At 46.7% G+C, this 26,647-nt stretch overlaps 1 protein-coding gene across 1 annotated transcript in view; it reads right to left on the bottom strand.

The window, feature by feature from the left end:
* Positions 1 to 685: 685 nt before the first annotated feature.
* EXOC3L2 (exocyst complex component 3 like 2) overlaps positions 686 to 26,647 on the bottom strand; it is a gene marked incomplete at its 3' end in the record, with an annotated part of 280,938 nt that continues 254,976 nt past the window's right edge. Inside the window, exons 9-12 of the mRNA XM_088463885.1 lie at positions 1,493 to 1,628; positions 1,278 to 1,400; positions 935 to 1,090; positions 686 to 807 (exon numbers count right to left, since the gene is read on the bottom strand). Of these exons, the coding sequence (XP_088320011.1) occupies positions 686 to 807; positions 935 to 1,090; positions 1,278 to 1,400; positions 1,493 to 1,628 (537 nt within the window). The remainder of the gene's footprint in view (positions 808 to 934; positions 1,091 to 1,277; positions 1,401 to 1,492; positions 1,629 to 26,647) is intronic.

Genomic DNA, 26,647 nt, shown 5'->3' with positions numbered 1-26,647 from the left:
GTCTATGAGGACAGCAGGCCATTCCGGGAGAGACAGGTAAGCAGGAGATATCTGTGATACTAGTGTATGGGGACAGCGGCCATTCCGGGAGAGGAAGGTAAGCAGGAGATATCTGTGATACTAGTGTATGGGGATAGCGGCTATTCTTGGAGAGGAAGGTAAGCAGGAGATATCTGTGATACTAGTATATGAGGACAGCGCGCCATTCCGGGAGAGACAGGGAAGCAGGAGATATCTGTGATACTAGTGTATGGGGACAGCGGCCATTCTTGGAGAGGAAGGTAAGTAGGAGATATCTGTGATACTAGTGAATGGGGATATCTGTGATATCACCTGCTTTTGTGAAAATTAAGTGATGATGAATAGGCCCCTAACTGTTACTCAGGTGTGTCCCACTAGTTTGTGTACCAGGGATCAATGTTACTATCTGGTATTCTTGTCCCAGACCTCCCGGCCATACCCCCCCCCTTCCCCTCACATATCTCCACTTCCCAACTTCCAAAATGCTAGTTAATGAGAATTCCATGTATTCTACCATTCTACCAGCAATGGAAGAAATCATTTATTTTTCATAAGTTTCATGGGTTTACATAAACTCCTACAAATATCAGGAACCCTTCCCAAATATCTGAGTCTCCTTAGTCCTGGCAGGTCGAATTGAGAGATACACTAGAACTATACTGACCTGAAATCAGGAAAGTCTGAGACTAACATTGCGACCTCCATCTGAATGGAGGCAGTGTCCTCTAAGACGAGTATTTCAGTAAGACGTGGGATCACCTGCTCCAAACTGGTTTGTGGAGATTCCTAGTGAGATGGAGAATAAGGGGAATGAGCTGTGTGGGTATATCATTGAGGAGTGCATGGGAATTTACCAACTTTCCATTAAAATACATTTGAAGAACTGCGTGGAGAGAACAATCCATTCACTTACCAACTTGCTGAAGATCTGCCCGAGCTGCCTGGACTCTTCTCTTAGCTTGCTGGCTACTTTCCTCCGTGTCTTGGAGGTGGTACAGGACAGTTTGCCTTGTATGAGAGGGCGAACCAGCTCCAACATGACCTTGCGATGGAGTTCGGATATTGTAGCCTGGCAGGAAGAGGATGGTTGAGCTGAAGAAAGTGGGTCCTACAGTACATTCCATGCTTCTACCTTCTGACCAAGGCCTACGTGTTGTTGCAGATGTAGACTAGTGGAATGTACTAGGAGCTCCTATATTAGCTATGGAATTCTTTTGGGGTGCTATACACTTTACCCACTGTTGGGCAGCACCTACCTGATAGGGTCCTTGGCTAAGCTTGCGTAGGACATTTGCATTATCCGCCAGGATAGACGTCATCCCATCACAGGCTTCTGAGTTGTTTAGCCACCGCCGGCCCAGGATTTTTCGGGAAAATGGCTGTGGGGTTGGGGAACACATAAAACTTGTGTTTGGAAAAAAACAATATAACAAGTGAAAAGAATAACTGTAATAATCAGGACAGACGTTACCTTCATATCATGCAGAACGAGGTCACACATTCCCTGAGTGCCAAGTCCAGTGATTCCATCTAAAGATCCCTCTGCTTCATGCAAAAGCTCCGCCCCATGCGTTTTAGCTAGCTGCGCCATCCGGCTGGCAAATTCCCTTATATAGACATGGAACAAAGAATAGTTCACTTGGTGCTTATTGAATAAAACCTCCAGTTTAAAAAGTTGTACATTTGTCACATGGTGTGCGGCCCAGGTTACCATGTAACACAAAGGTGACCAGCAACACAGCTCAAAGGATTCTAAATGTTTTGCATTAAATAATTCCTCAGGATGTTCAGTCGCTTCCGACAGAAAATTATATTTCCATCTAGCAACAGATATTTTTTGCTCTCCCAAAATGCGGGGTGTCTGCGATCGCGGGGGCGGGGCTTAGTGCCGGGGGCGGAGCAAGCGCCGTGGGGGGTAGCAGTGGCGGCCGGTTGGCGCATGCGCGGGCACTTTGTCACGGTACTTTTTGCAAAAATACCGTGACTAGTGTGCGGAGGGGATTCACATGGACAGCTTTATCGCAAGCTCTGTCCCTGCAAGGGATTTGTAGTAAATTCCTGTGATATTGCCTGAATTCGCAATGCAAATTCAGTTGTTAATATCTCACTACAATCTGCCTTCAATATGCGGATTGTAGTAAATAGAGCCCTTAGTCCTTTAAATTTGCATTTTTCAGGAGTTGCAACTCAAAAGTAACCATAGAAGTAATTTGTGCTACAAATAACCTTGCAGATTGTAAAACATAATGCTTGAATCATTTATAATACTGAAGGAATGGAATCAGGAGGCAGGGTCAGTCATATTCCTGGAGGAGAAGGATGGGGTAGGCAGGGTCAGTCATATTCCTGGAGGAGAAGGATGGGGTAGGCAGGGTCAGTCATATTCCTGGAGGAGAAGGATGGGGTAGGCAGGGTCAGTCATATTCCTGGAGGAGAAGGAAGGGAGAGGCAGGGTCAGTCATATTCCTGGAGGAGAAGGATGGGGGAGGCAGGGTCAGTCATATTCCTGGAGAAGAGGGAAGGGGGAGGCTGGTTCAGTCATATTCCTGGAGGAGAGAGATAGGGGAGGCAGGGTCAGTCATATTCCCGGAGGAGAGGGAAGGGGGAGGCAGGGTCAGTCATATTCCAGGAGGAGAGTGAAGGGGGAGGCAGGGTCAGTCATATTCCTGGAGGAGAGGGAAGGGGGTGGCAGGGTCAGTCATATAGCTGGAGGAAAGAGAAGGGGGAGGCAGGGTCAGTCCTATTCCTGGAGGAGAGGGAAGGGGGAGGCAGGGTCAGTCATATTCCTGGAGGAGAGAGAAGGGGTAGGCAGGATCAGTCATATTCCTGGAGGAGAGGGAAGGGGGAGGCAGGGTCAGTCATATTCCTGGAGGAGAGTGAAGGGGGAGGCAGGGTCAGTCATATTCCTGGAGGAGAGGGAAGGGAGAGGCAGGGTCAGTCAAATAGCTGGTGGAGAGGGAAGGGGGAGGCAGGGTCAGTCCTATTCCTGGAGGAGAAGGATGGGGGGGGCAGGGTCAGTCCTATTTCTGGTGGAGAGGGTCAGTCATTTTACTGGAGGAGAGAGAAGGGAGAGGCAGGGTCAGTCATATTCCTGGAGGAGAGAGTAGGGGGAGGCAGGGTCAGTCCTATTTCTGGAGGAGAGGGTCAGTCCTATTACTGGAGGAGAGAGAAGGGAGAGGCAGGATCAGTCATATTCCTGGAGGAGAGAGAAGGGGAGGCAGGGTCAGTCATATTCCTGGAGGAGAGGGAAGGGGGAGGCAGGGTCAGTCATATTCCTGGAGGAGAGGGAAGGGGGAGGCAGGGTCAGTCATAATCCTGGAGGAGAGGGAAGGGGGAGGCAGGGTCAGTCACATTCCTGGAGGAGAGGGATGGGGGAGGCAGAGTCTGTCATATAGCTGGAGGAGAGGGAAGGAGGGAGACAGGGTCAGTCCTATTCCTGGAGAAGGGAGAAGGGGGAAGCAGGGTCAGTTATATAGCTGGAGGAGAAGGAAGGGGGAGGCAGGGTCAGTCAAATTCCTGGAGGAGAGGGAAGGGGGAGGCAGGGTCTGTCATATTCCTGGAGGAGAGGGAAGGGGGAGGCAGGGTCAGTCATATTCCTGGAGGAGAGGGAAGGGGGAGGCATGGTCAGTCATATTCCTGGTGGAGAGAGAAGGGGGAGGCAGGGTCAGTCCTATTCCTGGAGGAGAGGGAAGGGGGAGGCAGGGTCAGTCCTAATTCAGGAGGAGCGGGTCAGTCCTATTACTGGAGGAGAGGGAAGGGGGAGGCAGGGTCAGTCATATTCCTGGAGGAGAGGGAAGGGGGAGGCAGGGTCAGTCACATTCCTGGAGGAGAGGGATGGGGGAGGCAGAGTCGGTCATATAGCTGGAGGAGAGGGAAGGAGGGAGACAGGGTCAGTCCTATTCCTGGAGAAGGGAGAAGGGGGAAGCAGGGTCAGTCATATAGCTGGAGGAAAGAGAAGGGGGAGGCAGGGTCAGTCCTATTCCTGGAGGAGAGGGAAGGGGGAGGCAGGGTCAGTCATATTCCTGGAGGAGAGAGAAGGGGTAGGCAGGATCAGTCATATTCCTGGAGGAGAGGGAAGGGGGAGGCAGGGTCAGTCATATTCCTGGAGGAGAAGGAAGGGGAGGCAGGGTCAGTCATATTCCTGGAGGAGAGAGAAGGGGGAGGCAGGGTCAGTCATATTCCTGTAGGAGAGGGAAGGGGGAGGCAGGGTCAGTTCTATTATTGGAGGAGAGGGTAGGGGGAGGCAGGGTCAGTCCTATTCCTGGAGGAGAGGGAAGGGAGAGGCAGGGTCAATCCTATTCCTTGAGGAGAGAGAAGGGGGAGGCAGGGTCAGTCATATTTCTGGAGGAGAGGGAAGGGAATACCAGGGTCAGTCATATTCCTGAAGAAGAGGGAAGGTGTAGATTTGATCATTCATGTTGTTAGTGCAGAGGAAAAGGGGAGGCAGGGTCAGTCATATTCCTGGAGAAGAGGGAAGGGGGAGGCTGGTTCAGTCATATTCCTGGAGGAGAGAGATAGGGGAGGCAGGGTCAGTCATATTCCCGGAGGAGAGGGAAGGGGGAGGCAGGGTCAGTCATATTCCAGGAGGAGAGTGAAGGGGGAGGCAGGGTCAGTCATATTCCTGGAGGAGAGGGAAGGGGGTGGCAGGGTCAGTCATATAGCTGGAGGAAAGAGAAGGGGGAGGCAGGGTCAGTCATATTCCTGGAGGAGAGGGAAGGGGGAGGCAGGGTCTGTCATATTCCTTGAGGAGAGGGAAGGGGGAGGCAGGGTCAGTCATATTCCTGGAGGAGAGTGAAGGGGGAGGCAGGGTCAGTCATATTCCTGGAGGAGAGGCAAGGGAGAGGCAGGGTCAGTCAAATAGCTGGTGGAGAGGGAAGGGGGAGGCAGGGTCAGTCCTATTCCTGGAGGAGAAGGATGGGGGAGGCAGGGTCAGTCCTATTTCTGGTGGAGAGGGTCAGTCATTTTACTGGAGGAGAGAGAAGGGAGTGGCAGGGTCAGTCATATTCCTGGAGGAGAGAGTAGGGGGAGGCAGGGTCAGTCCTATTTCTGGAGGAGAGGGTCAGTCCTATTACTGGAGGAGAGAGAAGGGAGAGGCAGGATCAGTCATATTCCTGGAGGAGAGAGAAGGGGGAGGCAGGGTCAGTCATATTCCTGGAGGAGAGGGAAGGGGGAGGCAGGGTCAGTCATATTCCTGGAGGAGAGGGAAGGGGGAGGCAGGGTCAGTCATATTCCTGGAGGAGAGGGAAGGGGGAGGCAGGGTCAGTCACATTCCTGGAGGAGAGGGATGGGGGAGGCAGAGTCTGTCATATAGCTGGTGGAGAGGGAAGGAGGGAGACAGGGTCAGTCATATTCCTGGAGAAGGGAGAAGGGGGAAGCAGGGTCAGTCATATAGCTGGAGGAGAAGGAAGGGGGAGGCAGGGTCAGTCAAATTCCTGGAGGAGAGGGAAGGGGGAGGCAGGGTCAGTCATATTCCTGGAGGAGAGGGAAGGGGGAGGCAGGGTCAGTCATATCCCTGGAGGAGAGGGAAGGGGGAGGCATGGTCAGTCATATTCCTGGTGGAGAGAGAAGGGGGAGGCAGGGTCAGTCCTATTCCTGGAGGAGAGGGAAGGGGGAGGCAGGGTCAGTCCTATTTCAGGAGGAGAGGGTCAGTCCTATTACTGGAGGAGAGAGAAGGGAGAGGCAGGGTCAGTCATATTTCTGGAGGAGAGGGAAGGGGGAGGCATGGTCAGTCATATTCCTGGTGGAGAGAGAAGGGGGAGGCAGGGTCAGTCCTATTCCTGGAGGAGAGGGAAGGGGGAGGCAGGGTCAGTCCTATTTCAGGAGGAGAGGGTCAGTCCTATTACTGGAGGAGAGAGAAGGGAGAGGCAGGGTCAGTCATATTCCTGGAGGAGAGGGTCAGTACTATTACTGGAGGAGAGAGAAGGGAGAGGCAGGATAAGTCATTTTCCTGGAGGAGAGAGAAGGGGGAGGCAGGTTAAGTCCTATTCCTGGAGGAGAGAGAAGGGGGAGGCAGGGTCAGTCATATAGATGGAGGAGAGGGAAGGGAGAGGCAGGGTCAGTCATATTCCTGGAGAAGGATGGAGGAGGCAGGGTCAGTCCTATTTATGGTGGAGAGGGTCAGTAATTTTACTGGAGCAGAGAGAAGGGAGAGGCAGGGTCTGTCATATTCCTGGAGGAGAGAGAAGGGGGAGGCAGGGTCAGTCCTATTCCTGGAGGAGAGGGAAGGGGGAGGCAGGGTCAGTCATAATCCTGGAGGAGAGAGAAGGGGTAGGCAGGATCAGTCATATTCCTGGAGGAGAGGGAAGGGGGAGGCAGGGTCAGTCATATTCCTTGAGGAGAGGGAAGGGGGAGGCAGGGTCAGTCATATTCCTGGAGGAGAGTGAAGGGGGAGGCAGGGTCAGTCATATTCCTGGAGGAGAGGGAAGGGAGAGGCAGGGTCAGTCAAATAGCTGGTGGAGAGGGAAGGGGGAGGCAGGGTCAGTCCTATTCCTGGAGGAGAAGGATGGGGGAGGCAGGGTCAGTCCTATTTCTGGTATAGAGGGTCAGTCCTTTTACTGGAGGAGAGAGAAGGGAGAGGCAGGGTCAGTCATATTCCTGGAGGAGAGAGTAGGGGGAGGCAGGGTCAGTCCTATTTCTGGAGGAGAGGGTCAGTCCTATTACTGGAGGAGAGAGAAGGGAGAGGCAGGATCAGTCATTTTCCTGGAGGAGAGAGAAGGGGGAGGCAGGTTAAGTCCTATTCCTGGAGGAGAGAGAAGGGGGAGGCAGGGTCAGTCATATAGATGGAGGAGAGGGAAGGGAGAGGCAGGGTCAGTCATATTCCTGGAGAAGGATGGGGGAGGCAGGGTCAGTCCTATTTCTGGTGGAGAGGGTCAGTAATTTTACTGGAGCAGAGAGAAGGGAGAGGCAGGGTCTGTCATATAGCTGGAGGAGAGGGAAGGAGGGAGACAGGGTCAGTCCTATTCCTGGAGAAGGGAGAAGGGGGAAGCAGGGTCTGTCATATAGCTGGAGGAGAAGGAAGGGGGAGGCAGGGTCAGTCAAATTCCTGGAGGAGAGGGAAGGGGAGGCAGGGTCAGTCATATTCCTGGAGGAGAGGGAAGGGGGAGGCAGGGTCAGTCATATTCCTGGAGGAGAGGGAATGGGGAGGCAGGGTCAGTCATATTCCTGGTGGAGAGAGAAGGGGGAGGCAGGATCATTCATATTCCAGGAGGAGAGGGAAGGGGGAGGCAAGGTCAATTATATTCCTGGTGGAGAGAGAAGGGGGAGGCAGGGTCAGTTATATTCCTGGAGGAGAGGGAAGGGAATTACAGGGTCAGTCCTATTCCTGGAGGAGAGTGAAGGGGGAGGCAGGGTCAGTCCTATTCCTGTTGGAGAAGGAAGGGGGAGGCAGGGTCAGTCCTATTCCTGGAGGAGAGGGAAGAGGGAGGCAGGGTCAGACTTATTCCTGGAGCAGATGGAAGGGGGAGGCAGGGTCAGTCATAATCCTTGGAGGAGAATGTTGGGGGAGGCAGGGTCAGTCATATTCCTGGAGGAGAGGGAAGGGGGAGGCAGGGTCAGTCATATTCCTCTAGTAGAGGGAAAGGGGAGGCAGGGTAAGTCAAATAGCTGGAGGAGAGGGAGGGGGAGGCAGGGTCAGTCATTTAGCTGGAGGAGAGGGAAGGGGGAGGCAGGGTCAGTCATATTCCTGTAGGAGAAGGAAGGGGAGGCAGGGTCAGTCCTATTATTTTAGGAGAGGGTAGGGGGAGGCAGGGTCAGTCCTATTCCTGGAGGAGAGGGAAGGGAGAGGCAGGGTCAGTCCTATTCCTTGAGGAGAGAGAAGGGGGAGGCAGGGTCAGTCATATTTCTGGAGGAGAGGGAAGGGAACACCAGGGTCAGTCATATTCCTGAAGAAGAGGGAAGGTGTAGATTTGATCATTCATGTTGTTAGTGCAGAGGAAAAGGGGAGGCAGGGTCAGTCATATTCCTGGAGGAGAGGGAAGGGGGAGGCTGGTTCAGTCATATTCCTGGAGGAGAGAGATGGGGGAGGCAGGGTCAGTCATATTCCTGGAGGAGAGTGAAGGGGGAGGCAGGGTCAGTCATATTCCTGGAGGAGAGGGAAGGGGGGAGGCAGGGTCAGTCATATTCCTGGAGGAGAGGGAAGGTGGAGGCATGGTCAGTCCTATAGCTGGAGGAAAGAGAAGGGGGAGGCAGGGTCAGTCCTATTCCTGGCGGAGAGGGAAGGGGGAGGCAGGGTCAGTCATATTCCTGGAGGAGAGAGAAGGGGTAGGCAGGATCAGTCATATTCCTGGAGTAGAGGGAAGGGGGAGGCAGGGTCAGTCATATTCCTTGAGGAGAGGGAAGGGGGAGGCAGGGTCAGTCATATTCCTGGAGGAGAGGGAAGGGGGAGGCAGGGTCAGTCATATTCCTGAAGGAGAGGGAAGGGAGAGGCAGGGTCAGTCAAACAGCTGGAGGAGAGGGAAGGGGGAGGCAGGGTCAGTCCTATTCCTGGAGGAGAAGGAAGGGGGATGCAGGGTCAGTCCTATTTCTGGTGGAGAGGGTCAGTCATTTTACTGGAGGAGAGAGAAGGGAGCGGCAGGGTCAGTCATATTCCTGGAGGAGAGAGAAGGGGGAGGCAGGGTCAGTCCTATTTCTGGAGGAGAGGGTCAGTCCTGTTACTGGAGGAGAGAGAAGGTAGAGGCAGGATCAGTCATATTCCTGGAGGAGAGAGAAGGGGGAGGCAGGTTCAGTCCTATTCCTGGAGGAGAGGGAAGGGGGAGGCAGGGTCAGTCATATAGATGGAGGAGAGGGAAGGGAGAGGCAGGGTCAGTCATAATACTGGAGGAGTGGGAAGGGGGGAGGCAGGGTCAGTCATATTCCTGGAGGAGATGGAAGGGGGAGGCAGGGTCAGTCATATTCCTGGAGGAGAGGGAAGGGGGAGGCAGGGTCAGTCATATAGCTGGAGGAAAGAGAAGGGGGAGGCAGGGTCAGTCCTATTCCTGGAGGAGAGGGAAGGGGGAGGCAGAGTCAGTCATATTCCTGGAGGAGAGAGAAGGGGGAGGCAGGATCAGTCATATTCCTGGAGGAGAGGGAAGGGGGAGGCAGGGTCAGTCATATTCCTTGAGGAGAGGGAAGGGGAAGGCAGGGTAAGTCATATTCCTGGAGGAGAGGGAAGGGGGAGGCAGGGTCAGTCATATTCCTGGAGTAGAGGGAAGGGAGAGGCAGGGTCAGTCATATAGCTGGAGGAGAGGGAAGGGGTAGGCAGGGTCAGTCCTATTTCTGGAGGAGAGGGTCAGTCCTATTACTGGAGGAGAGAGAAGGGAGAGGCAGGATCAGTCATATTCCTGGAGGAGAGAGAAGGGGAAGGCAGGTTCAGTCCTATTCCTGGAGGAGAGAGAAGGGGAGGCAGGGTCAGTCATATAGATGGAGGAGAGGGAAGGGAGAGGCAGGGACAGTCATATTCCTGGAGGAGAGGGATGTGGGAGGCATGTCAGTCATATTCCTGGAGGAGAGGGAAGGGGGAGGCAGGGTCAGTCATATTCCTGGAGGAGATGGAAGGGGGAGACAGGGTCAGTCATATTCCAGGAGGAGAAGGATGGGGGAGGCAGGGTCTGTCATATAGCTGGAGAAGAGGGAAGGGGGAGGCAGGGTCAGTCATAATCGTGGAGGAGAGGGAAGGGGGAGGCAGGTTCAGTCATATTCCTGGAGGATAGAGAAGGGGGAGGCAAGGTCAGTCATATTCCTGGAGGAGAGGGAAGGGGAAGGCAGGGTCAGTCATATTCCTGGAGGAGAGGGAAGGGGGAGGCAGGGTCAGTCATATTCCTGGAGGAGATGGAAGGGGGAGACAGGGTCAGTCATATTACTGGAGGAGAAGGATGCGGGAGGCAGGGTCAGTCATGTAGCTGGAGAAGAGGGAAGGGGGAGGCAGGGTCAGTCATATTCGTCGAGGAGAGGGAAGGGGGAGGCAGGTTCAGTCATATTCCTGGAGGATAGAGAAGGGGGAGGCAGGGTCAGTCATATTCCTGGAGGAGAGGGAAGGGGAAGGCAGGGTCAGTCATATTCCTGGAGGAGAGGGAAGGGGGAGGCAGGGTCAGTCCTATTCCAGGAGGAGAAGGAAGGGGGAGGCAGGGTCAGTCATATTCCTGGAGGAGAGGGAAGGGAGAGGCAGGATCAGTCATATTCCCGGAGGAGAGGGAAGGGGGAGGCAAGGTCAGTCATATTCCTGGTGGAGAGAGAAGGGGGAGGCAGGGTCAGTTATATTCCTGGAGGAGGGGGAAGGGGGAGGCAGGGTCATTCATATTCCTGGAGGAGAGGGAAGGGGAGGCAGGGTCAGTCATATTCCTGCAGGAGAGGGAAGGGGGAGGCAGGGTCAGTCCTATTCCTGGAGGAGGATGGGGGATGCAGGGTCAGTCATATTCCTGGAGGAGAGGGAAGGGGGAGGCAGGGTCAGTCATATTCCTGGAGGAGAGCGAAGGGGGAGGCAGGGTCAGTCCTATTTCTGGAAGAGAGGGTCAGTCCTATTACTGGAGGAGAGAGAAGGGAGAGGCAGTGTCAGTCATATTTCTGGAGGAAAGAGAAGGGGGAGGCAGGGTCAGTCCTATTCCTGGAGGAGAGGGAAGGGGAGGCAGGGTCAGTCATATTCCTGGAGGAGATGGAAGGGGGAGGCACGGTCAGTCATATTCCTGGAGGAGATGGAAGGGAGAGGCAGGGTCAGTCATATAGCTGGAGGAGAGGGAAGGGGGAAGCAGGGTCAGTCCTATTCCTGGAGGAGAGGGAAGTGGGAGGCAGGGTCAGTCACATAGCTGGAGGAGAGTGAAGGGGGAGGCAGGGTCAGTCATATTCCTGAAGAAGAGGGAAGGTGTAGATTTGATCATTCATGTTGTTAGTGTAGAGGAAAAGGGGATGCAGGGTCAGTCATATTCCTGGAGGAGAGGAAAGAAGGAGGCAGGGTCAGTCATATTCCTGGAGGAGAGGGAAGGAAGAGGCATGGTCCCTTCCCTCTCCTGTCAGACCTGTCAGTCCTATTCCTGGAGGAGAAAGAAGGGGGAGGCAGGGTCAGTACTATTCCTGGAGGAGAGGAAAGGGGGAGGCAGGGTCAGTCATATTCCTGGAGGAGAAGGATGGGGGAGGCAGGGTCAGTCATATTCCTGGAGGAGAAGGATGGGGGAGGCAGGGTCAGTCATATAGCTGCAGGAGAGAGTAGGGGCAGGCAGGGTCAGTCATATTGCTGGAGGAGAGGGAAGGGAGAGGCAGGGTGTGACCGGACACCTTTCGCCTAGGCCGTCCCTGGTCACGGGTTAGCGCTTTTGGACTCCCACTCACCGTCAATGACAGCCTGTCACTGACTCTGCCCACTGCGCAGTGGGCGTTTAACGATGCTGCCACCACCAAACTCTACCATCGGCGTTTGGAACCGCTTATTAGGTACACTCAGGCTCCTGCCTCGGAACCTGGAACCATTTCTGCTGCGTATGCGTTTGATTAACTGCAGACACAGCTCCTGTTTGGTGTTGGCTGTTCCCACCTGATCCCTCGCAATGGACCAGGTCTGCCCGGTAGGTGGCAGAGGGCTTGAACTTGGACACACGGAGCTCTTACCCAGAACAGCAGGAGAGCGGAATAGCATTTTGCGCAATTCTGTTGGTCGCAAGATTGAGGCAATTTAAGTAAAGGCAAACAGTGTTTATTTGCTCAATGTCTTAAAGAAGACCCTCCCTTCCGTCTGAAGGGGAATATCACACAGAAATCAAACAGCAATTCACCACAAAGGATTTTCAAAGATGTACCACATACAGGAATCATACAGCAGGTCTCCTCCACACAGAAGTTACAGGGTTGTACACATACAGGGCTCACAGCCCCTCTTTTTATGTCATTCTTACACACAACATCACAGGGGGGCAAATCCACCCTCTGTTCCCTCTAGCCAATCATTCTAGCTCAGAAAACTGAAATGTAATATGTTGTTAATTTATAAGGAGTCTCTCAATATCCTCCATCCTAATCCACCAACACAAACTGATTTATCATACATTATACGGTCTCCTAAAATGTTGATATAACATTTCCCAGGAAATAGTAAATGACATTCATCAATCAGTTTGGCATTTCCAACCTTAACACATTCAGTGACATCCAAAAGGTTCTTAACAACAAATTGTCTTTTCAAAGGAAGTTCTGTACATGAAGGGTTTGGCTATATGACACCAGTCACACCTTCATACAGAGAACTTCCAGTCAAGCCTCTTCATCAGACCTCCTGCTAAGGGAATCATAATCAGCATCTAGTATCTGCAGACACAGAGGCTGGTCATGTCTTATACAGACATATATTCAAGAAGTGCATTTTCTCTACAAAATATACATGTAAACCATATAGTGCACAGCCTATTAAATATTCGTTGCTTAATGCACTAATGCATTGCAGATCAGCTGCAGTGCATTACAGCAATACATATATACTTTAATACAGTTTATTATAAACCATGTGCAGTGTGCTTTTACACAGTCCTTTTAAAAATGACGGCACAGCACGGGGGTTAACCCCTTCAGTGCTGTGGCAGCCATTAACCCCGTGTGGCCTGCCTCCGGCCACACTTCTCCCCCCCCTCTCAAGCGGGCCACCAGAGGGCCATGTCCCAACGATTTGGCTCCTGGTCCCGCAGTCTCTTGGGGGGTTCAGGGAAACTACCTGGGGGGCTTCGGCTCCGGCCTTGACAGTTCATCCATATTGCAATGGGCCTTTCCTTGTCGGTGCACAATGTCCAAATAGTCACACTGAAGTCCAAGGCTCCACCACAACAGTCTGTCAGTTTCCCTTTTTGGGGCCGGTCGCACACATAGTGCTGAAGGTGGTCCAATGCCCAAACAATTGCCAACCACTGTGTTCCAATTGTGGCATACCCCACCTCCCACAATAGCAGTATACGGCTCAAACAAGCCAAAGGGTGCTCCTGCCCATCTGGCTCCTCCTGGCTCCGTACTGCTCCCAGTCTGTGCAATGACGCATTAGTTCGTACCACAATGTCCTGGTCCTGAAATTGCGCCATCTGCACTGGAGCAGGTATCAGAGCCTCCTTCAATGACTGGAATGCCAACTCACAAGCGGGTATCCAGTCCACTGACTTGGGAAGTCCCTCCCTGGTCAACTCTGTAAGGGGTGTCACTACAGCACTAAGGTCAGGGACAACTCGTCCGTAGGGCCTTACAGTTTCTGAGGTCAGTATCCGTCTTGGGGTTGTGGGCCGGGGACAGTATCTGGTTGCCTCCACCCCACTGGTCTGGGCCTACCACTGTCTCCCCCCACACTATACCCTGGGCACTGCACCTCAGTCATCTCCACCTGGCATCTGTCTGCACTACCTGTCAGACCTGCCCTACCATCCTCCTCCAATGACCTATGACTAGGGGAACCTACCCTGTCACCTAGGTCTCCTCTCACCATCTCGTCCGCTACCTGTTCCATAGTGATGGTGGACAGATCACCAGCCTCTGAGCTCCGTGTGACATCCACCATGGGTAGACTGTGTGTCTTCCCCGATCTACTTGGCACAAGCAGGGGACCTTGCTCCCTAACTGGCTTATCCCCTTTTACCTTCCTGGCTGCCCTGTACCTTAACCCTCCCTGCCAGGTCACACTCACTGCCGTTGTCCCTGGAAGGCTGCTGCCAGCTTGGCACGATATGTCTTCCAGATGTGGGTCAGCAAGCTGAGCTTCCCTGAACTCCTGTCTGGGGCCCTCACTTCCTTCTAAGTAGGGACAATCTACAGGGGGATATGGGTTGGGATATCTAGGGTCAGTTTGGTTGAGGTCTGTCAAAGGGAAGTCAGTGTGGTCATTCATACTCACCGCCGGAGTTGGCAAACCACTAGGGACAGGAGCATCCCTGGGCATCCTCACAGGATCCAATGAGCTGGAATCAACATCCTCTGCATTGCTAGGGGACGTAGGCATACCAGAGGTAAAAGGCATGCTGGGTAGTCGTGCTGATCTAGCCGCTGTAATCTTTTCCTCTGGGCTGGTTGATGCTGTGATAAGCTGCGCTGGCAGTTGTCTAGCCACTGTGGTCTTTTCCTCTGGGCTGGGTTGTTCTGGTGCAGTTGATGTAGACTGTGATCTGGAAACTTGACTCCGGACGATGGCGTCAGCACACATGGTAACGATTCCACCACCAAGGTCATTCCCAAGGACCACATCGGTTGGAAGGCCATCCATGACAGCAACATCCCTCAACTCTGGGCCAGCTCCCCAGTCCAGGTAGACTCTCGCCACAGGTACCTCACGCTCCATTCCGCCTGCCACGGTCACTTTGGCAGTGCGACCTGGCAGTACCGCAGCAGGATCAATAAGTTGGGAGCTCACAACAGTGATTGAGGCCCCAGAGTCTCTTAATCCTTGTCCCTGCAGGGGCCCCACTTGGACCGTCTGCAGGTGCTGCCACATATTTTGGGGTGGCCCCTTGGCCATGCAGGTGACTCTCTCCGTAGAGTCCACCTGATTCTCCCCACACTCCATTGGACTGTCTGTAGTAGGAACAGTCTCTTTGGGCTCACCTCCCCGGGTCAGACAAGCAAGCCGGGCTCCAGCACTCGGATTTGGGGCACGAGTCTGGGGTGCTTGGGGTGTGGGACAGTTCATCCTCAAATGTCCGATTTTCCCACAGTCATAACACTTCTTGTCCAGTCGGGGCCCCGGTGGTCTCTGATGATTTGCAGGGACAGGGCAGGGCGATTGCTGGCCAAGAGCACCCGGGTTGGAGGATGCCCGCTTTGGGGGGTGATGAGCAGAAGAGGGGTGTTCCCCTGGTTGTACAGTCCATTGGAGTCTGCTGCTAGTCGGGCACTTCTGCCTTTGTGGCCGAATTGCCACATACTTGTCTGCTAACTGGGCCGCCATCTTCAAGCTGGGTGGCTCCCGGTCTAGCACCATCGGCGTTTGGAACCGCTTATTAGGTACACTCAGGCTCCTGCCTCGGAACCTGGAAGCATTTCTGCTGCGTATGCGTTTGATTAACTGCGGACACAGCTCCTGTTTGGTGTCGGCTGTTCCCACCTGATCCCTCGCAATGGACCAGGTCTGCACGGTAGCTGGCAGAGGGCTTGAACTTGGAGACACGGAGCTCTTACCCAGAACAGCAGGAGAACGGAATAGCGTTTTGCGCAATTCTGTTGGTCGCATGATTGAGGCAATTTAAGTAAAGGCAAACGGTGTTTATTTGCTCAATGTCTTAAAGAAGACTCAACCTTCCGTCTGAAGGGGAATATCACACAGAATCAAACAGCAATTCTCCACAGAGGATTTTCAAAGATGTACCACATACAGGAATCTTATCAGCAGCTCTTCTCCTCCACACAGAAGTTACAAGGTTGTACCACATACAGGGCTCACAGTCCCTCTTTTTATGTCATTCTTACACACAACATCACAGGGGGGCAAATCCACCCTGTGTTCCTTCTCGCCAATCATTCTAGCTCAGAAAACATAAATTAACAACATATTACATTTCAAAGGAGTCTCTCAATATCCTCCTTCCTAATCCACCAACACAAACTGATTTATAATACATTATACTGTCTCCTAAAATGTTGATATAACATTTCCCAGGAAATAGTAAATGACATTCATCAATCAGTTTGGCATTTCCAACCTTAACACATTCAGTGACATCCAAAAGGTTCTTAACAACAAATTGTCTTTTCAAAGGAAGTTCTGTACATGTAGTGTTTGGCTATATGACACCAGTCACACCTTCATACAGAGAACTTCCAGTCACCCTATTCATCAGACCTCCTGCTAAGGGAATCACAATCAGCATCTAGTATCTGCAGACACAGAGGCTGGTCATGTCTTATACAGACATATATTCAAGAAGTGCATTTTCTCTACAAAATATACATGTAAACCATATACTGCACAGCCTATTAAATATTCATTGCATCATGCACTAATGCATTGCAGTACAGCTGCAGTGCATTACAGCAATACATATATACTTTAATACAGTTTATTATAAACCATGTGCAGTGTGCTTTTACACTGTCCTTTTAAAAATGATGGCACAGCACGGGGTTAACCCCTTCAGTGCTGTGGCAGCCATTAACCCCGTGTGGCCTGCCTCTGGCCACACAGGGTCAGTCATATTCCTGGAGGAGAAGGAAGGGGGAGGCAGGGTCAGTCATATTCTCGGAGGAGAGAGAACGGGGAGGCAGGGACAGTCATATTCCTGGAGGAGAGGGAAGGTGGAGGTAGGGTCAGTCCTATTCCTGGAGGAGAGAAAAGGGGGAGGCAGGGTCAGTCATATAGCTGGAGGAGAGGGAAGGGGGAGGCAGGGTCATTCATATTCCTGGAGGAGAGTGAAGGGGGAGGCAGGGTCAGTCCTATTCCTGGAGGAGAGGGAAGGGGGAGGCAGGGTCAGTTATATAGCTGGAGGAAAGAGAAGAGGGAGGCAGGGTCAGTCCTACTCCTGGTGGAGAGGGAAGGGGGAGGCAGGGTCAGTCATATTCCTGGAGGAGAGGGAAGGGGGAGGCAGGATCAGTCATATAGCTGGAAAAGAGGGAAGAGGGAGGCAGGGTCAGTCATATTCCTGGAGGAGAGGGAAGGTCAGAGGCAGGGTCAGAAGAGGGAGGCAGGGTCAGTCATATTCCTGGAGGAGAGGGAAGGGGGAGGCAGGGTCAGTCATATTCCTGGAGGAGAGAGAAGGGGGTGGCAGGGTCAGTCATATACCTGGAGGAGAGGGGAGGGGGAGGTGGGTCAGACATATTCCTGGAGGAGAGAGAAGGGGGAGGCAGGGTCAGTCATTTTCCTGGAGGAGAGGGAAGGGGAAGGCAGGGTCAATCATATACCTGGAGGATAAGGAAGGGGGAGGCAGGGTCAGTCATATTCCTGGAGGAGAGGGATGGGGGAGGCAGGGTCAGTCATATACCTGGAGGAGAGGGATGGGGGAGGCAGGGTCAGTCATATACCTGGAGGATAAGGAAGGGGGAGGCAGGGTCAGTCATATTCCTGGAGGAGAGAGAAGGGGGAGGCAGAGTCAGTCATATACCTGGAGGAGAGGGGAGGGGGAGGTAGGGTCAGTCATATTCCTGGAAGAGAGGGAAGGGGGAAGCAGGATCAGTCATATAGCTGGAAAAGAGGGAAGAGGGAGGCAGGATCAGTCATATTCCTGGAGGAGAGGGAAGGTCAGAGGCAGGGTCAGAAGAGGGAGGCAGGGTCAGTCATATTCCTGGAGGAGAGGGAAGGGGGAGGCAGGGTCAGTCATATTCATGGAGGAGAGAGAAGGGGGTGGCAGGGTCAGTCATATACCTGGAGGAGAGGGGAGGGGGAGGTGGGTCAGACATATTCCTGGAGGAGAGAGAAGGGGGAGGCAGGGTCAGTCATTTTCCTGGAGGAGAGGGAAGGGGAAGGCAGGGTCAATCATATACCTGGAGGATAAGGAAGTGGGAGGCAGGGTCAGTCATATTCCTGGAGGAGAGGGATGGGGGAGGCAGGGTCAGTCATATACCTGGAGGAGAGGGATGGGGAGGCAGAGTCAGTCATATACCTGGAGGATAAGGAAGGGGGAGGCAGGGTCAGTCATTTTCCTGGAGGAGAGAGAAGGGGGAGCCAGAGTCAGTCATATACCTGGAGGACAGGGGAGGGGAGGTGGGTCAGTCATATACCTGGAGGAGAGGGGAGGGGGAGGTGGGTAAGACATATTCCTGGAGGAGAGGGGAGGGGGAGGTGGGTCAGACATATTCCTGGAGGAGAGGGGAGGGGGAGGTGGGTCAGTCATATACCTGGAGGATAGGAAAGTGGGAGGCAGGGTCAGTCATATACCTGGAGTAGAGGGGAGGGGGAGGTGGGTCAGTCATATACCTGGAGGAGTGGGGAGGGGGAGGTGGGTCAGACATATTCCTGGAGGAGAGGGGAGGGGGAGGCAGGGTCAGTCATATACCTGGAGGAGAGGGGAGGGGGAGGCAGGGTCAGTCATATTCCTGGAGGAGAGGGAAGCGGGAGGCAGGGTCAGTCATATACCTGGAGGAGAGGGGAGGGGGAGGCAGGGTCATTCATATTCCTGGAGGAGAGGGAAGGGGAGGCAGGGTAAGTCATATACCTGGAGGAGAGGGGAGGGGGTGGCAGGGTCAGTCATATTCCTGGAGGAGAGGGAAGGGGGAGGCAGGGTCAGTCATATACCTGGAGGATAAGGAAGGGGGAGGCAGGGTCAGTCATATTCCTGGAGGAGAGGGATGGGGGAGGCAGGGTCAGTCTTATTCCTGGAGGAGAGGGAAGGGGGAGGCAGGTTCAGTCATATAGCTGGAGTGGAGGGAAGGGGGAGGCAGGGTCTGTCTTATACCTGGAGGAGATGGAAGGGGGAGGTGGGTCAGTCATATTCCTGGAGGAGAGGAAAGGGGAGGTGGGTCAGACATATACCTGGAGGATAAAGAAGGGGGAGGTGGGTCAGTTATATACCTGGAGGAGAGGGAAGGGGAGTGTCAGTAATATTACTGGAGGAAAATGGCGAAGTCAGACACATATTGAAAGCTCTAATAACTGTTGTTTTAGCAATGTGACCAGCTGATTGCGCTTCACGGTGTTTTATCATTTAGAAGATAGTATGCATAAAATACATACATTTATTTAGCAAAATCCATTGGGAACTTAATTAATGTGCGCAAATATCTATATAATAAGTGAGAAAGTGTCTGTCTGTTCATCCTTCATGCACGACCAGAGTTTTGTACCTAGCTCCACTAAATTGCAGGGTGGTGTATATAGACCAGGATTAGGTTTTTGCCTAGGTTTGAACTTCGTCAGGGCAACACACTATCACACAATCCCTGAAAATGGGGACACTCTCTAATTATACAGGTTCTGGGGCTGAGGGGCTTTCTTCATACACACAGTCACACTCATCGCTTCCAAAGTGCTGTGTGATATCACTTTTCCAACAGCCCCATACATGAAATATGGAGTTAGTTAGCTCTCTGTGTTTGCATGATAAACTGAGATTAAATAGTGGGTATTATTAGCATTTCACTCACTGTCTCATCTTACAGCAGCCGCCCCGGGGGTCTTAGCAGAGTGCCTCGCAGGCTCAAAAGCAGCTCAGCACTTGATAGATTCAGACTGTGGCAGACAGCATTAACAATCCACAATCTTTGATCCTAGCTAAGGTTAGCATACGGAGATTACAAATAGCAGGGGGAGACTGATCACAGACACACAGTGCCACTGCGGATGGGCTCCCTTCTGTCTGGGATCAGTACTCCAGTCCCCAGCAATCCCCCCTGATGGCAGTCCTGCTGCTAGACATGTTCTTCAATGTGTGTCTGCAGAGTGATTTCAGGGGGTGATTCAGCTGTGGATGCAGTGACAGCAGGACCGGTGCAAGGTCTCTTGGCACCCTAGGCATTTCTTCAGCCTTATGCCCCCTCCCCCACCCTTGATAGCTACACAAGAAGTTATGCAGTGCCCCCAGTAGTGATCCCCCCATGCAGTGCCCCCAATATAGTTCCCCTTATACAGTGCCCCCAGTAGTAGTTTCCCACCTATGCAGTGCCCCTTATTAGTACCCCCATCAGTGTCCCTAGAAGTACCCCCGCAGTGCCCCTAGTAGTACCCCCGCAGTGCCCCTAGTAGTACCCCCATCAGTGTCCCTAGAAGTACCCCCGCAGTGCCCCTAGTAGTACCCCCGCAGTGCCCCTAGTAGTACCCCCGCAGTGCCCCTAGTAGTACCCCCGCAGTGCCCCTAGTAGTACCCCCGCAGTGCCTCTAGTAGTACCCCCGCAGAAGTCCGTCCCCCCGCCGCCAGACACACATGAAAAAAAAAAAACCACTCCACTTACCTTAATCCCCGCTCCGGCGTCCGCTCGTTGTCCAGCGTCCTCCCGGACGATGATGGGAGAGATGTCATGACGTCACTCCCATCAGCCACTGCGGGAGCCGGAAGCCCGGCTCCGGCAGTGGGAGCTGCAGCCTATGAGAGTCTGTCTGACTCTCATCGGCTGCTAAAACAAACACACAGCTGCCGGCGCCAGCGTCTGTGTGTTTGTTCCTATTAGTGTAGTGCGGACGGCACTTATGTGCCATCCACACTACCGCCCTGCGGTGGCCGGCGCTCTTAGGCAAATGCTTAAGTTTGCCTACTGGTAGCAGTGACAGGGATTATCAGGAATCTGCACATACGCCTGGCTGGTACGCACATGTCAGGGATCGGGCAGCGACAGCCTTCGTTTCCCAAAATGGAGGCATGTCACCGCCGTTGGGAGGGAGTTGAGAAGTCAGGATCTGTCGGCTGACCAAGATTTCCTGGCCTTTTACTTATCTGCCTTGGCCGGCTTACATGACGCCAGCCAGCCGAATGAATCGCAGATGATATGATGCTGCATCCTTGGAGGCAGCTCAGTTCAGTAATGTCTGCAGGAGGCGTGACGCTGCATTACCATATTAGTGCTATTGCAGCTGGTGCCATGTTAGACGCTGCAATAAAATATCCGTCAGCAGCTGAATCCCCCCCCCCCCCTGTTCTGCAAGTCAGGGGCACCAGCACGGTCACGTCAGACGCGGCACCGCTACGTTTCATTGCTCCGAAAGGAAACCATTCGGGGAGCTAAGCTGTCTCCGTGCCGCAATAATGATGAACGGCTCTGGTGCTTGCCGCAAGTAAGAATGTTAATTAGCACAATGAACAGATCCCTCAGTCTGCTCCTGATATACCCTATTCCAAATGGTATGATAACCCGGACAACGCTGGGTATCCCAGCTAATATATACTGATATACATACATATTATATATACACATATACACACACACTATGCAAAAGTTTTAGGCAGGTGCTGGAAAAAAATGCTGTATCATAATATATATATAATTTTTATTTATTTGTTTCTTTTTCTGTAACACTCCAGTATATGTGATACAATACCGGCAGGTAAGTCATGGTGCATTATTACATGGAGCATTCTGTATAATATATTGTGTCCAAATACAAACAACAGGGGGTAAACCCAATAAAAATCAAAAAATATATTGTCTACACAAATGATCATTCAAATATTACATTCGGAAACAAACTACAGATAATAGTGAAAAAATTTAAATAAAATAGAATACAGCTGTCTACATTTTAAATCATTTCCTTCTTTCAAAGTATAATATATCCCAGAAATACATTAAATACCTTAATACAATTGCACAGAGGTTCTCAAACTCGGTCCTCAGGACCCCACACAGGTCACATTTTCCAGGTCACCCAGCAGGTGCACAGGTGTAATCATTACTTATTGACACATTTTAAAAAGATCCACAGGTGGAGCTAATTAATTCACTTGTGATTCTGTGAGGAGACCTGGAAAACATGCACAGTTTGGGGTCCTGAGGACCGAGTTTGAGGACTTGTGCAATAGCATATACCACAAAAAAAACATGGAAAAAAAAAAAAGTAAGACGCAAATACATACAAACCACACTATACACGTATGAGAATGTAAAGAGGTTATACATGAATAATATAAAGCTCAGTGGATTCAGCTCTCACCCATTAGAAATAGTATACAATTAGCTTAAAACTGCCGATTGAGTAACATACTGCATTATCCCAGGGACCAGCGTAAATTATATAGTATAGTATAGTATAGATTAGTATAGAATAGTATAGTATAGATTAGTATAGTATAGTATAGTATAGATTAGTATAGTATAGATTAGTATAGTAGAGATTAGTATAGTATAGTATAGATTAGTACAGTATAGATTAGTATAGTATAGTATAGTATAGTATAGATTAGTATAGTATAGTATAGTATAGATTAGTATAGTATAGTATAGATTATATAGTATAGTATAGATTAGTATAGTATAGATTAGTATAGTATAGTATAGTATAGATTAGTATAGTATAGTATAGTATAGATTAGTATAGTATAGTATAGATTATATAGTATAGTATAGATTAGTATAGTATAGATTAGTATAGTATAGTATAGTATAGATTAGTATAGTATAGTATAGATTAGTATAGTATAGTATAGATTATATAGTATAGTATAGATTAGTATAGTATAGATTAGTATAGTATAGTATAGTATAGATTAGTATAGTATAGTATAGTATAGATTAGTATAGTATAGTATAGTATAGTATAGATTAGTATAGTATAGATTAGTATAGTATAGTATAGTATAGATTAGTATAGTATAGTACAGTATAGTATAGATTAGTATAGTATAGTATAGATTAGTATAGTATAGTATAGTATAGTATAGATTAGTATAGTATAGATTAGTATAGTATAGTATAGTATAGATTAGTATAGTATAGATTAGTATAGATTAGTATAGTATAGATTAGTATAGTATAGTATAGATTAGTATAGTATAGATTAGTATAGTATAGATTAGTATAGTATAGTATAGTATAGATTAGTATAGTATAGATTAGTATAGATTAGTATAGTATAGATTAGTATAGTATAGTATAGATTAGTATAGTATAGGATAGATTAGTATAGTATAGATTAGTATAGTATAGTATAGTATAGATTAGTATAGTATAAATTAGTATAGTATAGTATAGTATAGAGTAGTATAGTATAGATTAGTATAGTATAGTATAGTATAGATTAGTATAGTATAGTATAGATTAGTATAGTATAGTATAGTATAGATTAGTATAGTATAGTATAGTATAGATTAGTATAGTATAGTATAGATTAGTATAGTATAGATTAGTATAGTATAGTATAGTATAGTATAGATTAGTATAGTATAGTATAGTATAGATTAGTATAGTATAGTATAGTATAGATTAGTATAGATTAGTATAGTATAGATTAGTATAGTATAGATTAGTATAGTATAGTATAGATTAGTATAGTATAGTATAGTATAGTATAGATTAGTATAGTATAGTATAGATTAGTATAGTATAGTATAGTATAGATTAGTATAGTATAGTATAGATTAGTATAGTATAGTATAGTATAGATTAGTATAGTATAGTATAGATTAGTATAGTATAGTATAGTATAGTATAGATTAGTATAGTATAGATTAGTATAGTATAGATTAGTATAGTATAGTATAGATTAGTATAGTATAGTATAGTATAGATTAGTATAGTATAGTATAGATTAGTATAGATTAGTATAGTATAGATTAGTATAGTATAGTATAGTATAGTATAGTATAGTATAGATTAGTATAGTATAGTATAGATTAGTATAGTATAGTATAGTATAGATTAGTATAGTATAGTATAGTATAGATTAGTATAGTATAGATTAGTATAGTATAGTATAGTATAGTATAGATTAGTATAGTATAGTATAGTATAGATTAGTATAGATTAGTATAGTATAGATTAGTATAGTATAGTATAGTATAGATTAGTATAGTATAGTATAGATTAGTATAGTATAGATTAGTATAGTATAGATTAGTATAGTATAGTATAGTATAGTATAGATTAGTATAGTATAGATTAGTATAGTATAGTATAGATTAGTATAGTATAGTATAGTATAGATTAGTATAGTATAGATTAGTATAGTATAGTATAGATTAGTATAGTATAGATTAGTATAGTATAGATTAGTATAGATTAGTATAGTATAGTATAGTATAGTATAGATTAGTATAGTATAGATTAGTATAGTATAGTATAGTATAGATTAGTATAGTATAGTATAGTATAGATTAGTATAGTATAGATTAGTATAGTAGAGATTAGTATAGTATAGTATAGATTAGTATAGTATAGATTAGTATAGTATAGTATAGTATAGATTAGTATAGTATAGTATAGTATAGATTAGTATAGTATAGTATAGTATAGATTAGTATAGTATAGTATAGATTAGTATAGTATAGTATAGATTATATAGTATAGTATAGATTAGTATAGTATAGATTAGTATAGTATAGTATAGTATAGATTAGTATAGTATAGATTAGTATAGTATAGTATAGATTATATAGTATAGTATAGATTAGTATAGTATAGATTAGTATAGTATAGTATAGTATAGATTAGTATAGTATAGTATAGTATAGATTAGTATAGTATAGTATAGATTAGTATAGTATAGATTAGTATAGTATAGTATAGTATAGATTAGTATAGTATAGTACAGTATAGTATAGATTAGTATAGTATAGTATAGATTAGTATAGTATAGTATAGTATAGTATAGATTAGTATAGTATAGATTAGTATAGTATAGTATAGTATAGATTAGTATAGTATAGATTAGTATAGATTAGTATAGTATAGATTAGTATAGTATAGTATAGATTAGTATAGTATAGATTAGTATAGTATAGATTAGTATAGTATAGTATAGTATAGATTAGTATAGTATAGATTAGTATAGATTAGTATAGTATAGATTAGTATAGATTAGTATAGTATAGGATAGATTAGTATAGTATAGATTAGTATAGTATAGTATAGTATAGATTAGTATAGTATAAATTAGTATAGTATAGTATAGTATAGAGTAGTATAGTATAGATTAGTATAGTATAGTATAGTATAGATTAGTATAGTATAGTATAGATTAGTATAGTATAGATTAGTATAGTATAGTATAGTATAGATTAGTATAGTATAGTACAGTATAGTATAGATTAGTATAGTATAGTATAGATTAGTATAGTATAGTATAGTATAGATTAGTATAGTATAGATTAGTATAGTATAGTATAGTATAGATTAGTATAGTATAGATTAGTATAGATTAGTATAGTATAGATTAGTATAGTATAGTATAGATTAGTATAGTATAGATTAGTATAGTATAGATTAGTATAGTATAGTATAGTATAGATTAGTATAGTATAGATTAGTATAGATTAGTATAGTATAGATTAGTATAGATTAGTATAGTATAGGATAGATTAGTATAGTATAGATTAGTATAGTATAGTATAGTATAGATTAGTATAGTATAAATTAGTATAGTATAGTATAGTATAGTATAGAGTAGTATAGTATAGATTAGTATAGTATAGTATAGTATAGATTAGTATAGTATAGTATAGATTAGTATAGTATAGTATAGTATAGATTAGTATAGTATAGTATAGTATAGATTAGTATAGTATAGTATAGATTAGTATAGTATAGATTAGTATAGTATAGTATAGATTAGTATAGTATAGTATAGTATAGATTAGTATAGTATAGTATAGTATAGATTAGTATAGATTAGTATAGTATAGATTAGTATAGTATAGATTAGTATAGTATAGTATAGATTAGTATAGTATAGTATAGTATAGATTAGTATAGTATAGTATAGATTAGTATAGTATAGTATAGTATAGATTAGTATAGTATAGTATAGATTAGTATAGTATAGTATAGTATAGATTAGTATAGTATAGTATAGATTAGTATAGTATAGTATAGTATAGTATAGATTAGTATAGTATAGATTAGTATAGTATAGATTAGTATAGTATAGTATAGATTAGTATAGTATAGTATAGTATAGATTAGTATAGTATAGTATAGATTAGTATAGATTAGTATAGTATAGATTAGTATAGTATAGTATAGTATAGTATAGTATAGTATAGTATAGATTAGTATAGTATAGTATAGATTAGTATAGTATAGTATAGTATAGATTAGTATAGTATAGTATAGATTAGTATAGTATAGTATAGTATAGATTAGTATAGTATAGATTAGTATAGTATAGTATAGTATAGATTAGTATAGTATAGTATAGTATAGATTAGTATAGATTAGTATAGTATAGATTAGTATAGTATAGTATAGTATAGATTAGTATAGTATAGTATAGATTAGTATAGTATAGATTAGTATAGTATAGATTAGTATAGTATAGTATAGTATAGTATAGATTAGTATAGTATAGATTTGTATAGTATAGTATAGATTAGTATAGTATAGTATAGTATAGATTAGTATAGTATAGATTAGTATAGTATAGTATAGATTAGTATAGTATAGATTAGTATAGTATAGATTAGTATAGATTAGTATAGTATAGTATAGTATAGTATAGATTAGTATAGTATAGATTAGTATAGTATAGTATAGTATAGTATAGATTAGTATAGTATAGATTAGTATAGATTAGTATAGTATAGATTAGTATAGTATAGATTAGTATAGTATAGTATAGATTAGTATAGATTAGTATAGTATAGATTAGTATAGTATAGTATAGTATAGTATAGTATAGATTAGTATAGTATAGATTAGTTCTGATGTGATGCGCATGCATAATTTGTATTGAGCCACTCACCCCATATTTGCTCAACCTTCTTCTCAGCTGTACGACATATAAACCTAGGCTTCTCACAGACGTACAAACGAAGGACAGCCAGGCAGTAAAATCTGGACCTGTAGGGGCCACCCACACCTGTGCTATACAGACTTTTAGCTAACGTACACATATTAACAATATACTGCTTGGTATGTTTGTCCAGTAATTCATCATCTATTGTGCCCAAACAGCACAACAGGGGTGTAGCTAATGTGGGAGAGAAACCAGCCTTAAACAAAACATTCAAAACTTGGTTCCAGAACACACTAATCTCTGAACAATCCCATAAAAGATGCCAGATCCTTCCGCTACTTGTGTTACACTTAGGACATAGATCTGATGCTCTCCAACCAAACTTCATTAATCGGAAAG

This window comes from Taudactylus pleione, unplaced genomic scaffold (assembly GCF_031769625.1).
Source record: "Taudactylus pleione unplaced genomic scaffold, aTauple2 ptg001492l, whole genome shotgun sequence".
Lineage (NCBI taxonomy): Eukaryota > Metazoa > Chordata > Amphibia > Anura > Myobatrachidae > Taudactylus > Taudactylus pleione.
The sequence above is the reverse complement of the archived record's forward strand: the minus strand, read 5'-3'. Positions and strand labels throughout refer to the sequence as shown.